At 47.4% G+C, this 17,287-nt stretch overlaps 1 protein-coding gene across 8 annotated transcripts in view; it reads right to left on the bottom strand.

Annotated features, from left to right (window-relative positions):
* Positions 1-2,389: 2,389 nt before the first annotated feature.
* LOC142576592 (uncharacterized) overlaps positions 2,390-17,287 on the bottom strand; it is a 130,230-nt gene continuing 115,332 nt past the window's right edge. For 6 of the 8 annotated variants that reach the window (XM_075686785.1, XM_075686786.1, XM_075686782.1 and 3 more), the window contains one exon: positions 2,390-5,020. In XM_075686785.1, the coding sequence (XP_075542900.1) occupies positions 4,772-5,020 (249 nt within the window). In that variant the 3' untranslated portion in view covers positions 2,390-4,771. The remainder of the gene's footprint in view (positions 5,021-17,287) is intronic. The other 2 variants (XM_075686787.1, XR_012826878.1) reach the window with 2 other exon arrangements.

The following is a 17,287-nucleotide window of genomic DNA, read 5'->3' as shown; positions in this document are numbered from 1 at the left end:
GTAGCAGATGAAGATGAAGAGTTGCAGAATTAACAAGTAGTTGCCTTTCTTAAGTGTTTCTGTAGATCCACCCTTTCTGTAACACCGCCAGAAGGGTCCTTAATGTAGTAAAATGAGATGAAAGCATTTTAGACGAAAGATAATGAGAAAACATAAAAAATAATGAGAAATCTGGTACTAGCCACGCGTCTTTTACGTTGTTTGCACTGAAGCATGCATTTTGAAAACCTGTCGGCACAACTTCCATTTACGTGCGGTCCGTTGGGCGCAGCCACCTTGTTTCTATATACGAGTTCTGTTTCAGGAAATTAAGCTGCTAGTAATACCTTACCAATGCTCTCGTTTTCGACGTCGTTCCAAGAGCGTGTTTGTTGTAGTATGCAGGACTTTTCTACGGTGGCGGCTTTGTTTGTGCTTCTAAACATGCGCGCGGAATTCGTGTGCTATTAATGCCTAGCAAGATACAAATACTGTAACACGGGGTCTTAGGTCTCTGGTACATGGCGCTCAAGGACAGCGCGCTTTAATTTACAAACGTTGACCTAATGGTTCCATTGTGCCTAAAGCTGGTGCATGTGAACCCCAGCGAAAACTCGCAACAGTGGACTGAGTGTTGCGAGTCGACTGACTGTTTTTTTTTGCATAATGAATCCTTACCAACTAGCTCAGCTTTCTGTCGTTCTAAGTCAACTGACTCCTTGCTCCGCTCGGCGTATCACAAACTTTGAGTAAAACCGAACGTGGACTTGACGGTACATCTATGACAGACGCTTCCAGTCTCCGCTGCTCCGTGGCGCAGGTCCCTGGCCTTATCATATGTGCATTTACATCGTCTAGTGAGCTTGCCTCTGGTCGCAGAATCCGCGTTCGCCTTCAGTGCAAAAACATCGGCGAAGTTATCGAGGGAGCGAGTGCGTTCTGCCCCTTCGTTTCCCGCTTATCGTTTAAAGCGAAAGCTTTAATGGCCACGAACTTGCGATTTTGCCGTGGCGGTGCTCCGAGGAGGCACATGACGTCACAACGCGCGCCTCGCCGCGGATATTTCGCTCTCTCTTTCGCTCCCTAGTCACTACTGCACATGCGCCATTAGTAGCACCGAGCCACAGGTGTTCCGCCGCTGCGCAGCGCCGCGCCTTTCTGCGCCACTGTTCGGTATGACGTCACATCGCGTTTCTCGTCGTTGCGCTCGCCTCCACTCGCTTCGCCAGCAGCGTCGCATGCCTGATAACATGTCGGAGGATTGAAAAGGAGAGCTCGCGTGCGCTGCAACCAAAGTCGAGGCGGCAGTATGGACGGCCACAATTCTGATAAGAAGGAGGAATACCCGGAATCGACACCGGATCGACACCGGAACGAGATGAAGAGGAAACGAATCTCCCAGGAAACAGAGGAACAGCGCGCCGAACGACTGGCTAAACGCCACATCATAGCTGGACAAACAGACTCACCTGGACTTGCACTGAAGATTAACCAAGGCTAACCATGCTATGACTTAGCTTTCGCTGCATATATCCGGGCATAGCCAAGCTAAGTCACTGCCAGTTTTTTTCAGCGGCGCGCGTCCTCTTTCGTCTTGTGGTTTACGCGCGTGTGCGCTCCACGCTCTTGTGGACGCAGCAACGCTGCCAATTCCCCGATGTCGAAGATACCCAGCGCGGTCCGATGGGATAAACCATACCGTTCTACAGTCTCGCTCTAATGACGCTAACTTTTTTATTCACTCCGTCAAAAATTGCGCGTTATGGCAGCGCTGTTGTTGTGCCGCAGACATTTCCATTCCTCGCGAGATTTGCTTAGGCCTATTTTTTCTCTTTTTTCTTGTTTACTTCCGTACCATTCAGTTTAATATGTGCAACAAACTGTTTACCCAACTTTGCTTTTCTAATCTTCTAATTTATTTCTATGTCCCTACTCGGCCTGCTGCAGGCTGTTGATGCAGCCTTGAGAACGATGCTGAGCATAACTCGAATGGGAGCTTGGTAGCCGAACATTTTCGTTAGAAATGAAACAGCTACAAAGCTCCGCTTTGGATCAGCTACAAAAGAGTTCATGTTGCACACGCCGCAACATTCAATGTTAGATTCATTTCTTATCCATCTTGTTTGAGTTAGCGCTGCGTTGCTGTGCTCTGCATAATTCGGCTTCTCCGCCTTTTTTCTTTTTTTCGTGAGAGCCGTCTGCAAGGCATTAAGCAAACTTCAAAAGCACTGCGTTTACGTTTACAGGAATACGTGCAACAGTTCTACCCAAGAGGTAACTGTGAATAAATTCATGTAAGTAATAATGCTTCATTTATAAAAAAAAAACATCAAACAACACTGCAAACTGTTGCAATAACTGACGCCTTAAAAGCTGTAAAACTAACCACACACATAAAAAACAGACTGACTCATTTGATGACATCGCGTTTTATTATATAAGTAAAGTGTACAATGTGCTTAGGACAAAACCAAATTCAAAGTCCGTTGATCCGGAGTAGAATTATTTTGCTTCTTAAATGAACAATGCCTATTTTTTTAACAGAGGAAGGCTTGATGTAGGCAGATTGGCTTGTTGACAATGCAGCACATTTGCTTACGAAATGAAGCCAAAGTACCTCAATGAAACGAAACTTCAGCCCCTAGTGCGGTGTTCTAACTTTCATATGAATGCTTTGAAATCGGTGACAGGAATGTGCAACAACCTGGAAGATATTTTTCGTACCTTACACCGCCTATAACACAGACATCACCGCTCCTTTGATTGGGATTGAAATGCTTTGACATCACCGGCGTTTTAATACAGCTGCAGCCTACTACGACTGCAACTACATGTGAACTGTGAACTATTTAGTGATCTCTTTCTAAAAAAACAAGAGTCAACATGGTAGTAGTAACATTTATTCGAACTCGCAATATACCACTTATTTTTTACATTAAGCACGAGACCTTAAAATGAATATTAGATGTACAACTTGCTCAGACGCTTCCCGTATTGCTGCTGCACTCATCAGCAGTAGCCACTTTTTCGCATCTGCAGCCCAGTTTTCATGGAGCTCCTCTTAAAACCAAGAATTTTGGCTGTTTAATTTAAGAAGTGATTAGTGATAAAATTTGTAGCCGCTATCGCCAGCGCCTGAAACATGTACAATTAAGTAATAAATTCTACTTCCAGCCTCAGGCTCGAACAATGATAGTCAAAACATTCTGAGTAGTTCTTCGTGGGCCGTCAAGCACGTAAATATTTTGACAGGTGCAGAACATTCAACGGAAATTTGAACGGACGCCTCCGCACTCGTCGGGATCTCTACACACATTTTCCCGGAGTAAACGAACCCTCGGCCAAAAACTAGTGAATTTCTCCCTAAAATGTGCCATGTGTTGAATGAACTGGTGAAGCCCTTTCATATCGGAGTCACTCGGAGCCCTCCGGGGGGGTAGAAGAAAAGTCTGCATGTGTAGGGGTAACAAATGTGTTTAGGCTTCGTTGTCACCCATTCTTTGATAGATTGTGTTAGAGCTGCGACAACATTGAGCGGTACTAAATCAATGTCAGTGGTAGTCAATTATTGCCTGCGTTAAATGACACCATAGGTTTTTGGATTGGGAGTATGCATACCAAGCAGTGCAACACAGGTTGACCTAATCCTCTGCAATATTTGAGAAAACCGTAACCAGCAGGCGAAACAGATGTGCTTGAATAACGTAAGACTGATGTTTTCGCAGCAGGAAGGCTGTTATGGCAACTACTTCGAAATAAATAAATTTCAGGAAGATTTTACCCATATTGCAGTCCCTTTGTTGAAGTGTCCGATTCAGGCAAAGAAAAAGAAATATGGAGTATGCGGCACTTTGTTGCACCAACATATATACTAAGTACTCAATGGTCCGTAAATTATCTTACTACTGCGCGAAGCACTGTTTTTGAGAACTGCTTACGGCTTTGTGTTCACTTGTGAATAATAACCGAGTACATGGCGCTGAGTTCATGCATAACTTATATTTTGCTGTGCAGATTCTAGGAACACCCACACGGCTTGCTATTTTCTTTTACACTCCTTTTGTCTTACATCTTTTTAGTAAGAATGTCATTTATTTGTGGTTGTTTGAGCATCCAACAATTCTGCATCAATTTCTTTCAACGCCTTTGTAAACAGATAACATGCAAAAATATTTATTTGAATAGGCATCAAAGTATGGGTGAAGGCTGGAACATTCGATCTTTTTCAGGACGAGCTCAGAAAACACGAATTTATTCTAAGGAATGCTCCGTCCCCCGCCTTTCCCAACTATAAGCTTCGTCACGATAGAAACGTTTTTTGGAAGCATAAACACTTCAGCCTGTTTCGCTCATGATTTAGGAACCAACCCATGCGCTTTTGGTTGTCGTATTGCTTGAACCTCGATGTGTTCTCGGGACACGTTGAAGGCAAGAATAACAGAAGTTCTCAATTATACCTTCGCGATTAGATACCACGCGCGTGATAACCACTAATGCTCATGTGGCGGGAGAAACACACGCCCATAAATTCTTTCTCGTTTCAGCTAGCGGCTGCTTCCCAATCCTCCCATAGAGAAAACAAGCTCGATAAATGAAACATTCTAAGACAATGGCTCCATTTCGGCGCATGTGTCAGTTTTACGTCCGCGGCTTGCGACACCGACGAAGTGCGTTGGCTCGGTGACGGCCTTCGCTCGGCGTCGCCGTTATTCAGGATAGGAGGGCTCCGAGATGATTGCGACGTTTTTTTCATTGTCATCTTCCATCACCAGCCGCCGTTCCGTCAAGCCGTTCACTTGCGTCGGCCGAAGCAGGACACTGCATTGAAGGAGCACTGTTTCCAGCCGCTCCTTTTCCTCTGGAAGTCTGGCACGGCGGGGGGCTGGTCCACCTGTTCGCGCTGCATCTGACGAGCCATCTGCTTGGCCATCAGGTAGTTCAACAGCAGGTTCTCCAGCCCACCGCTAGCCAGGGCGCCGCCACCCATTCCACCCGCGCCTAGGCCACCGGCACTGCCCCGCAGGCCGCTATCGTCTGCCACCTGCACGCAAGAGAACAAATACTGCAGCAAACATCGGCAACAAAACAATTTTCGATAATTGCTTCGTGTGCACAGTTTTAAATTAGTGCACGCAATTTTTGCGGATGCTAAACGCAAGCACTTTGAAGGACCTCGGAATGAGCCGAAGTTGAAAAGCATTTAACAGAACAATGAAATGGGCTATACTTGGTGTTAGCATACCTTATCGCTACACCATAAGATACTCCAAATACTGTACATTCTGCTACAGGGTGCCTAAGCCGCAAAAATCATCGCGCATACGAAGTACTTACGCAAGCTCGTTACCTTTGATCACGTGTGCCAGTGCAAAACTGCCTAATAATGAACCTGCGACGGAGTGTTATGCGACAGTCGCTTCCGACGAGTCAGTATCGGTATTGACATGATACGGCTGGAGTTAAAGCCGAGATGAGCAGCCGATGTTCGTGTTTCGCGACGTTCTCGCTTGACATGAATCCCGTGATACCTGAAACTCCTGCGATGATTACTAAAGTTTTGTTGCCGGACTAGAGTGATCGATGTGGAGGAAGTGTGTGTGTGTGCTGGGGGGAGGGGGCGTGCGGTGGTGTCGGTGCGCGGCAGCTGGGTAGCCGGCTTTGATAGGTCTCAAGGGCTGCGGATAGATTTGCGAACTCTCTAGTGGATGAAGTCGTGACGTCGCGAAGAGGCGGCTGGCGTCTACTGGCCGTCTCTGTGCCAGGAGCCACCTGTACGTTTGTTTAGTCCTGCCATGTCGCAATGTACAATAAGAAAGGTACATACAGTACTTGCCCAGAGCGCATGGCGATATAGATAGCATGGGATATGGATATGGATGGCATTGATGACATGGGATACAGATAGAGATTCCATGGACGGTTGGTGCCTGTAACAGAAGTAGAACCACTATAAAAAGGAAACGGCCTTTATATAAAGTTTACGACAGTGAAGGAGAAGACAAAAGAGAAGAATGTGCAAACGCGATGTCGAGCTTTACAGAAAGAAAGTCTGCATTGCTTATTGATGGGTGTTCCGTAGAAGAAAAGCAAAAGCCGAAGATTTGGGCTTCCCGGCGGAGTCAAGTGGGGACGCGAAGCATTCATTCAAAGTTCGCGACTATCCTGCTAGATTTGAGACGATTGGTAACCATAGCTGAGGGCGCTGTGAGCGTGACGATGTCACCACGTGGGTGCTAGCTGGCAGCCGGTACGACGCCACAGTCGGCCGCTCTCTTGTGCCCAAGGAGCGAGCTGAGAGTCCGCAAGACTCCCCTGGGTGTCATGACAAAAAGCAGCTCAGCTGCACAACACCTGATGCTTCGGTCTCGACAGCGCTGTGTGCTTGAGTCACCGCCTGTGCCTACAGGAGGCACGCGTATATTCTTTGTTATTTATTTATTTATTTTATTTTTTTATTCAGAAAGACCTCACAGGCCTACAGAGAAGCATAGGGTACAGTTTATCACAAGATACAATCGGTATTCGCGAAATACCGCATAATCTCTACAAGTCTGGATGTTCCGTGTCATTCGAGCCATATAACCCGTAATGTCCCATCATTGTCTCTAGTGCTCCCTGATTTCTTCGTGCGCTTGAACTCTTCAGCTCTCGAACAGTCGCAGATTCCTTAGTCTAGCTACGGGCCCAGCATTGCACTGCGTTGTCACTGAATGCATAGTTCCACCATTAGGCTGCGAGAGTAACTGGGTTGTTGATTAGCCACAGTGGATTCGCTGCGGTGAGATTTCAGTCACCGAATGAATTCAGAATTCAGTTAGTGGAAGTGTTATTGCCACAAGCTGCGTTCGGCGCGTTCAACACGAAAATGGCAGCTGCTTACGTCCTCTGTATATGTCGACGAAAATTGATGCAGAGAATGATTCGAGGGAGCACTGCGCAAATTGGAGGAGTTGCTGAGGGAATCAAGTTCAAGGGAACGAGAAGGTTTCGTCGGTTATCTAGCGCCGTAAAGCAGATAAAGGACTGGGGACTACAACATAAGCTCAATCCCTAGTGCTAACAGTTTTATTCAGTGAGCGAACAAAAATTTCATCTTTGTCCAAGTGTATCGCACTAGTCTGCGCACAACGCCATAAAACAACATGAAAGAAGTGAAACTCCCTAGAGGCCGTTGTCGATGGGACAAGGTAGAACACAAAAAAGCTTGGTGAGACTCAGATATTTGTTGCGCTATTCACGTGTTGCCAAATTACAGTATCTGTGGTAATCGCGCTTTGGCGGTTTATGGTCAAGTAAATAAGGTGGCGTGTGAGAATATCGATTATACAAACAAAAAAATTTCTAAAAGTAAAGCTTTTTTTCTTGCTGTGAAATTATGAGATTTGCGTAGGACGAGAGTTTCCTCGCAGATTTCTTCGGGCAGGGGGGGGGGGGGAGGCGGTGGCTACGAGACCGTCTTTTGTTTGTGAACAGGTCAGTCATCCGAGCTCTCGCTTCGTAGAGATAAAGCTGCAGCAAAGGCGCTTTTAGGTATATTAGCCGCAGCAAGTAAAATTGTTGAATACGCACAGGGGCCTTCAAAAATCATCTTCATGAGTGAGTATTCAGAACATTTCTAGGGAGGAAAGGTTATAACAGAGCTTTGAAGTTTGCGTATTCCGAACAGAGGCGCTCTGCAATTTTGAATCATCCTTATTTTATAAGATGAAAAGTGTCATTCTGATAGCATTCACTTTAAGTATTGTCTCGTTCAAACTCTCTGGCATTGGCAAAACAAGTGTGCCTTGGACAGAGTGCTGACGTAGTCGGAAGGTTGCTACGAAGCCAACGACAAATCCCGTGGAAACTCAATACATCTGTCCGCCGGTGAATGCACTCGTTGGCCAGCTGGCGACATTAAATCAACCTATACACCTGAATTCGATTTCTAGTTTGCTAACGAACAAAAATCTGGTGTTTATGCGTCAAAACAACGATATGATTATGTGGGATGTCGTAGAAGGAGACACCGGATTCATTTTGACCACTTGGGGTTCTTACCGTGCACTCTCGCGCGGTACACGAATGTTTATCCATTTTGCCCCCAGCGAAATGCAGCCACCAATAATTAAACCTGCTGTGTTATGCTCAGCAGGAAAACGCCACAGCTGCGACGCCACCGCGGTGGTTGCATTTCCCCGAGGTCTTACGAAGCCTGCCACCGCCACAGATCCACACAGCAGGGTGTACGATCATTCGGGCTGTGAACTGGAGGACCGTGATCAGGTGGCCAGTCGTTTGTGTCTACCTGGCTGCCAGTACACTGTCGCTCGCCACTCGACATTTCTTGTGAAGCACTTGAAAGTGTGCTAACCTGTCAACGTTCGCTCAGCACGAACGCGCCTTGGAATGAATGGCGTTTGCAGAAACACCTGGTTGATGCACTAAATTAGTAAAGGTTATCAGCAGTGTCAGCTGCGTTCTTACCACCACACTTGCAAGGAAGGAATCATATGTTACCAGAACATACGTGTAGAGGACGTCGGCGCATAAGCCTAGAAAACGGCTAAGCCCGACAAACTGCATAAGTGCACTGTTCATGGTATTTGTGCACTCGTGCACTGCTGTTGCAATACCGTCATGCGTGGACCATGTTGGTGTAGCGCCACCGTCAATGTGGTTGCGATAAAGAGACGTTGGCTCCGCACGTCGAGAAGACTGCGCTCGGCACCAGGCAAGACTGCCGCGATACTCGGCGATTTCTCAGCCGTGTTCAATGCGTCCGCCTCTCTGGCCAGGCCGTGTTCCTCAATAATTGGGGCTGCTCATAGACGTCACATAATTGATCACCACAGACATCCTGAACTGATCATAAACAAGGACCGGCTTAGCATTGCGAGCCATCACGCCCCGCCTGCATCGATACACCAGCTGCAAGGAGGGTGGCGTCCACCGAAACTCTGCAAACTTTAACAAATGAGGCACTGCCGTGCGCACAGCCCGACACTATGGCTCGCTCAAGTAGATGTGCAGCTGTACGTCAGCGGTGTGTCGTCGTAGCCCTGACAGCGCCGGCTCCTCAAGCGAAAGACTCCCGTCGATGTCTCTTGTCTTGACTTTCCGCCACCAGACAGGAACATGTACGTAGGCCCCAACACCGTTTTTTCCAACACGTTGACGTGTCACTTCCTCAACAAATATTTTGATTATTATAAGCTTTGTAGTTTAACAACAATTCATTACGTTCATGAGCTAGACTATTTTTTTTCGCTGTCTTGAACGCTATAATAATGATTTTTTTTTCTCTTTGTTGAGCACATCATTAAAACTAAGGGCGTACCATAGTGTTGGCGAACAGTGACAGAACCAAAAGCAAAAGAATACGATGCTTTTGTACATTTTCAAGCACTATCGCATATGCAAAATACTAACTTTGGCAAACTAAGAACGTAAACATTTTTAAAGCTTATTTAAGGTCATGCGCTTCTATTCTGTGCTCTGTTTATAAGTTTTGTGTAGCCATCTTTCTCCTTTCATAGCTGATTATCTTATAGAACTAGAGGGCCAGCAGTTTTTTTTTTTTCTACGAGGTTACATAACTATTTCGTGGTTCGCATTCCTCCGCTTCTCTTTCTGCAATAAACTAAACATTACCCCTGCATTCACAATATCTGCATCCCTAAACATTCGCTTACCGCAACAATTATTCTGGTAGCGTGGTTAATCAAACAAAAAAGCCTGCAAAGCATCACTTTCACTCTGCTGCGTTGCAGCACAGAATTGCGTGGCCACTTACTCTGTACCTACGCTTTCGTGAGCGCTGCTCGTCAAGTCCGGATTACGAGAATTGCTGTTCATATCATTCGGGGGTCTATTACACTCTCTTGTCCCGCTGAGTTTTGCAGGGAGGGGAACCATCGAGGATCGGCTATTGCGTAACCGACTGCATGGACTTGGCGGGGCAGGAAGGAAGTTGGCTCGCTCGATGGTTCGCCGCGGGAAGGCGAGAGAAAGGGCACGTGCTGCCGGGCAAGCGAGTGGCGGGGAGGAAGTGGAGAGAGCAGGATTGGACGCTGTCGCTCGCTCGCTCGCTTGTCTCGCATCTCGGTGGTGCGCAGCCCGTCGTGGACGAAGCGGCGAACGAGAATCAGCTGCGGATTGTCGCCCAATAAGTATATATTGCAGACGCAAGCGACCGTTCTGTTGAGTGCTCGCCTTGTAGATGCCGACACATAAAGAAAGAGAGCAAGAAGTTGACGCGCTCACTATTCTGGGCTGCCAACAAGGAACCTTGAGAAGGTGCCCAGGAAAAGCGCGCGTAATCTAAGGCAACCAAGCTGCCGGCATGTGTGGCAAAGGGGAAGACTGTCGCTCGCTCGCTCGTTCGTTCGTCTGGGCTATTCGCTCTCGGGCAGCTCACGCAGTGGCAGTCCATGATTTGGCAAGTCACGTGTGTATACGCAGCGCATGCACTGGTCCGTTGCCTCAATGTGCGACGTTACCACTTCATTCTCGCCGAGCCTAGACCTTCTCGAAAGTCGCCCAGGTTTGGCTCAGAGCCGAGGCTGACTCTGCTATCCCGCGACTGGGACAGCCGCTGGAATTGGTCTGATTGACGACCGTGGCTGTCCCAACACATCCACCTTCCTGGAGACAGGCGTTGCTTTGGAAATAAAGGAAGTTTCGTCTTCTTCGCCAGCCGGCTGGGGTGAACATGGCTGACCCTACGTTCCAGCGCCTTGGAGGGCCAAAAAAAAAAAAAACTAGCAACGCACAATCATCCTCGACTGCGGGGCCGGGGTGGCGTCTCCAGGGCGGTGTGGCACCGCTGTGCATAGCTAGGCTGTGGGCTTACATCTGTTTCTGCACGGATGTGTGGCAGGTTAACTCGGGCGCCTTGTCGGGCGGAGCTCCGGGCTCGCTAGCCTTAGGCCGGGCCGGGCGTCTAGGGCCGCGGTGAGCGGCGCCGGTGTCCGCCCAACGGCTCTGCCAAGATGCTGTGCAATGGAGCGCCGTTCCCTGCAGCTTCCTTCAAAACGTAGCATCCCCCTCCCCTGATTCGGCTCAGTGTGATGCCCTCGGTGGTTCGAATGCCACATCATGTCTTTTCCGTATATTTTTTTTCTTCTTTCCTTTTTCTCGCTCTGTAGAGGGGCCCTATAGCGTAGAACTATTCCAATATGTTTCTATGCCGATCTCCTGACGTCAAATTTGCGTAACCACCGACGCAAGCACCGGGCGGTCACCCGCAGGGTTGTCTGAACAGACCAATCAAACGCTCTCCTCGTTTATAGGAGGACACATTTGTTCGCTTGAAAAACGAATAACACTGTCTACACTGAGCGGCTGGTCGTATCTAATTGGCTGACAAGAGGCGAGGAGAAGGCTCAAGTGGAGAGGGATTTACTGAGGCAGAGCCAGTGCACTGAAAATCGATAACCGGATGAAGAGGGTGGTGCCGGCGTCTGCGATTGGTGGACTTTCCCTTACTTAGCTTATGGTGGCTGGTCGAAAATCATGGCGGCATGCAACGGAAGCCTAAGAATGACTCTAAAACTGACCCCCAGCAAGGAAGAGTTGGCAGAATGAGGTGGTGAACGTGCCGAAAGGGCTCGAAAACGTTACAAGGCCACGCAAGAAGTTTTATTATACGCAAATACATACATGCTCTGCAGCAGCTGCGAGTAGCCAGCGTCGCAGCGATCGGCGGCAGCCATCTTTTATTCCTTTCGGAACGGGGCAGCCTGCGGCTATTCCGAAGAAAATTCAGTTTTGTTCGGCATATTGATGCATCTTTATCGCGTACACGTCACTTTGACGCGGTGAGTTTGTGCGGTTTTATGACGTCGCGTGACAGGCAGGTGAAGTGGGTGAAGCCCGAAAACTTTTCACCAATAGCCGAGGGCTAATGGCGAAAAGAGGTCGACTCAGAAACGACTGTTTTTCTTTTTTCTGTCAAATAATGCATAATCAGTGTGTGCACATCATATCAGATGGGGACGTATTGCGGTTTTCGTGACGTCGCTTGACACACAAGGGAAGTAGGCGTGGTCGAAAAAAGTTTTTGACCAATCGTGGAGGTCTGATAGCAGAATTGGAATAAAAAAGTTTGGAATAGTTTTACGTTATAGCGCCCCAGGTTTTTCTCAATTGTTTTCTGTTCCTTCTCTTGTAAAATCTCTTTTCCTCCATTCTGAGGGACGGCTGGCGTTGCTGCTGTTGGTGGGTGCTCTTAATATATTGCTCTAGTCATACGTTTTCCTTTTTGGTTACTACAGCAAATACCACTCCCGCTCCATCTTTTTTAGTTTCTTCCCCTCACTCCTTTGGTCATTAGTTAGAAAATGTTACCTGCCCTCTATCGCAATGGGTAGGTATTTTCTTTCCTTCCTCAGTGGCTGTCCGAGTAGAAAAGCATTTCCAATCTGGCGGCCATTGACGTGTGTTAATCATTACATGCATCAAGACTCTTTCAGCTAGCTTTCTTTTCAAAGGATCTTCAGGTAGGTGCGAATACATGGATCATCGGGCGAACCTACTACCACCATCGTCATTGTTGCATTTGGATCGTGGCTCTTCACGGCGCTTTTCAGGCTCTCTGGATTCTCATCTGAATACACGCTCTCCGCGGGGACCTTGTGCTCTCGCTGACCGGACCTTAGGACACTAGAAGTTACCGTGCCCACGTATTATTTTTCCAATTCGTTCTTCTTTCAAAATCTGCGCTTTCGGTTACATTTACAGACCCCTTATTTATTTAGTGTCAGTTGGCTTTACAGCGGTTAGTGCATACCTGTAGGAACGGGTTTCCCCACATTTATTTAATTTATTTTATGACACCTCGGGACCAGAGAGAAAAAAGGTGCTGTTCACTTATATAGGGGATGAGCATTGATATTTGCTGCATATCTTTTGTGTACACCGCTTGAGAGATAGAGATAATTTAATTGAAAGAAGGCAGAGAGGTCGGCCTGAGCTAAGGCGCTCTAGCCTGCTGCTCTGCACAGGGGGAGGGGGAACGGAGACATGGAGGTATGATGAGGGATCATGATAACATAGCAAGAGGGATGCGCAAATTCTACAGTTCTACAATTCTACAGGAGAGCAAGTTCTACACTCTGATAACAAATATTAACAAATGTCATCCATGAAGCCACTATCATGTCTCATTTCAAGTCTGTAGTCACCAATTCAATTGAACTTAAAAATGAAGGCGCTAGGACGAAGCTGGTGTGTGGGCCTCCCCTGAGTGAACAGCACAAGCGCCGAACAAAAGCTTTATAGCGTATAAAGAGCTGCGATAAGCAGCTCCAGCAAGGCGAGCATTTGTAGGGCACTTCTAGCTTTTGGTTACCGGGCGTCCGCTTGGCTTCGCCACCTCTTGCACCCTAGCGCACTGCGCGTTCCTGGGGACCTTTTATTTTGCTACGCGTTCCTCACCGAAAGCGCAGATATTGAAAGAAGAACGAATTGAAAAAATAATATGTGGGCATGGTAACTTCTAGTGTACTAAGGTGCGGTCAGCGAGAGCACAAGGTCCCCGCGGAGAGCGTGTAATCAGATGAGAATCCAGAGAGCCTGAAAAGTGCCGTGAAGAGCCACGATCCAAGTGCAACAATGACGATGGTGGTAGTAGGTTTGCCCGAGGATCCATGTATTCGCGCCTTCCTGAAGATCCTTTGAAAGGAAAGCTAGCTGAAAGAGTTACGCCGCTTGAGGATAGACAAGGAAATAAGCGTATGCGCAAGTATAAACTAATGAAATGATGGAAAGGTCATTTATTAGTGCGATAGCGTTTTTACGGACTTTCGAGAGGAGTCGGCGCCGCTGTTCTTGTTCGCGTTGGCGTCGCGGTGCATTCACGGCATGCGGGACGAGCGCATAGCAAAATAAAAGGTACCCAGGAATGCGCAGTGCGCTTGGCTGCAAAAGGTGGCGAAGCCAAGCGGGTGCCCCGTCAGACTCCGCTGAATCGGCTCCACCAAAACCAGGGCAACGTTCCACTGCTAGCGTGAGCTTCGTGTGCACACACATTAGCGTCCCTTCCGAATGCATACTACACCATGGTGCTTACACTGGTCTAAGTGGAATGAACAGTAAACGTCCAGCTAAATCTATCTAGTCCACTGTTATTTTTTGTTCTTTTCTTCTCACAAACGCGGACGGTTTTTCGTCAGTGTCATATGGCACAGCATCGGTGCCTGCAACGCCGCTCGCAGCGTTGCTGGTCCCACCAACGTAGGGACACTACATGTGAGCTTTGCATGCAGGCTCCCCACACCAACGTTCTGAGAGGCCTTGTTAACGCTAAGGCTTCTTAGCTTTTCAATGCTTCTCCTTGGGGCGAAACTGTCAATAGTTTTTGTGCGGATGGCTTTTTAGCCTAAACGAGGAAAGGCGCAGCAAGGGTATGAAACATCTTTGACAAAATAGAAAAAAAAAACTAAAGAGGTGTGAGAGGGTACAGAACGGATGGGGAAATCGACTATGTGGTGTACAGCCATGGGTATGATTCGGTTGTCTTTCGGTGAAAATAAAAAGAAAGTCGACGAGAAAGAATACAAATTTGACGTACATGGTATATGTATTTAATACAGGGTGTTCATAATTAAGCTTTATGTATTTCTTTTATGTGGCCACGGGGGCACAAAGTGAGATTACAATTATCGCTGCCAGCAGCGGAAAATTAACAAAAATTGAACAATTAACTTTTCGTTGAGTGCAGTAAGTGGGTAGGTTTGTAGTGTTAAACTACAAACAGTCGTGTTTTAAACAGTACCAGTTCGAAGCATTCTTCTAACGTGTCTGTGCTCCGCGATATCCGACTCCAAATTTTATTTCTCGTTCGCATGGTTACGCATGCAAGAGCATCACAATAGGAGCAAAGCTCCCCACTGATGTGACGCGGCTTTTACGTAAGTGCGGCGTTTAGTCGGACAACGGGGCGGAGGCATTGGCAAAGATGATAACCCTTCCATTCCACTCGTGGCTGGCGAAATAAAAGAAAAGTCGAAGAACCCGGAAGTGCTGTCGTAACACGCAAACACGCAGTCTTTAACGATGGCGGCAGCTGCCATGGCGAGATAATGGCGCGAGCACAGGAGCCGGATGGCATTGCGCGAGCGTAATGGTGACTAGACGAGTGGGCATGGTCCTTGCCTGTGCTACGCAAATAAAGTGGCTTCTGGTTTGCGAGTGTTGTAAGTTTTATTGAAATCAAGAACAACTGCACGGCACACCACGCTGTCCTACCTTGATTTCGCCAACCGAGAGGGGAGGGGGAACTGGGGCGGGATCTGAGATATTTTGTTCGATACGCGTTCTGTTCGGTTGCTGCAACGTCACTATGCAAAAATTTGTGACAACGGGGCGCAGAGAGCAGTCAATCAGGAAGCGGTGACCTCCCCGGAAGTTTACTTGTGTCGTTTGTCGTCTTTTTGCAGACAGTATACTACAAAACGAGATGTTTCTCGTCTTCAAAATGAATGAAATCTTTATCTAAAAAAATTTACTTTTTCTTCTCAAGCCCAAACACGTTTTCAAATAGTAGTACGTGTGACTACTGCAATTTGTAACTATTAGTTCCTTTGCGTCGTCCCTAGGTGGTGTCGCGCACAGCGAGAAGAAAAAAGAAAAAGAAACGACGGGAAGAGTGGCGCACTTTTCAAGAGGCAGTGACACCATTCCAGTGGCTCGCTGGCACTGATGATCGGGTCGATTTCGCTGTACAAGCAACGAATTATTTGTTTCGAGAAACAAAAGCGACACCGGAATCCACTTTCTGCCATTTCTTCAAACGCGTTTCGCACCGCCACCAGCTCTCCTCCTTCCTCTAGAAATGCCAGCGCAACACCCTAAGTTCCCAAGGGAAGCGCCATTTTCTCGAATTAAACTATGGATTGGATCCAAACGTGCCATGCCGCAGCCGCCGGTTGGATCCAATCCAATCCACCAGACGCGCCATGCGAAGCAGTATGATCGTTCCAAACTTCCCAGCTCCCGTCGGGTTCGGCACCTAGCAGACGAAATGCTCGGCGGGAGGATGATTGACTGGACCGTGTCGTCATTTTGACGTCACCAAAATTGTGGCCGCGCCCCGCGTCTGGCGACCACGGCGCGGAGTAGGCCAATCGCGCGCGCCGGTAACCGAACGAACGCGCCGAACGACCATCTCCGATCGCACCCCAGTTCTCATCTTGGCCTATGCGTCCGCCCTGTTGTCAGACTAAACGCCGCAAGCAACAGCCGCGTCAAATCAAGGAGGAGCTTTGCGCCAACCCTCACTATCTTGCATGCGTAGCCACGCGGACGACAATTAAAATTTGAAGTCGCATATCTTGGAGCACAAACGTGCTAGAATACTTCGAAGTGAAGCTGTGCAGAAGGGCGACTGCCTCTAAACTTTGAATACAAACATACAGGCTTACTGCGGTAAATTAAGAGATAATTATTCGATTTTAGTTCATTCGGCTGCTGACAGCGATAATTACCATCTCCTGTTGTGTCTTCCTTGCCACATAACTTATTCGCAAAGGTGGTCACCGCGTGCCTCCCAGTGCCTAATTTTAAGAAAACCATGAAGCCTAATTTTAAACAACCGGTATAACGAAACCGGGTCATTAGAGGTTATACAATGCCGTATAATTGTATGATAGTTTTACAATATTTGTATTATTTTCATCATTACATTGTTATACTTTATTTTCCCCAGACCTTCTGTTTTCTTTATTCGTGCTGAGTTTTTGCATTCGCGTTTTCTTACGCTAATGCCCGTGAAGCTGCTTTCTTTCGTGTAGACGTAAGTTGAGAGCTGATTATTTATTTATTTTTTTTTGGCAGGAGTCAAGGTGGGCCGCTTCCAGCGATAGTGCAATCTTCGGTTCACTTTCGTTAATTTTTGTCCTTACGAGTGCTAATTACACCTATACTGCTATATTCCTACTTTGCGACTGACTCACTCTCGACGTCTTGTTGAGATGTACACTTTGATAAATTTTCCACTCGCTACCGCGCTCTGGAGGCAAAGGACAAGAACATGCACAGAACCTACGTACGCCAAACACGTGTAAAATCTCAAAAGAAGGCCTTGTTTCAAAAAAAAAAAAATCCGTAGTTTTAACGCACACTGTCTCATCGACGTTTTCACTGCGTCGCCGTATCTCCTGTTCTGCTCTCAATAACACTGGCAGGGAGTTCTTCTTTGGTTCAAGGCTTTGTAAGCTACGTCTTGTCTATGACTTAATGTTGCGTTAAAGGGCGTCGACGAAATTGAAACGCGCCACTGGCAGGCGTGTTTGAATGGTTTTGCAAGGCGTCATTACAAACCTCG

The sequence above is a fragment of the Dermacentor variabilis genome, chromosome 3 (genome assembly GCF_050947875.1).
Source record: "Dermacentor variabilis isolate Ectoservices chromosome 3, ASM5094787v1, whole genome shotgun sequence".
NCBI classification, from domain to species: Eukaryota; Metazoa; Arthropoda; class Arachnida; order Ixodida; family Ixodidae; genus Dermacentor; species Dermacentor variabilis.
The sequence above is the reverse complement of the archived record's forward strand: the minus strand, read 5'-3'. Positions and strand labels throughout refer to the sequence as shown.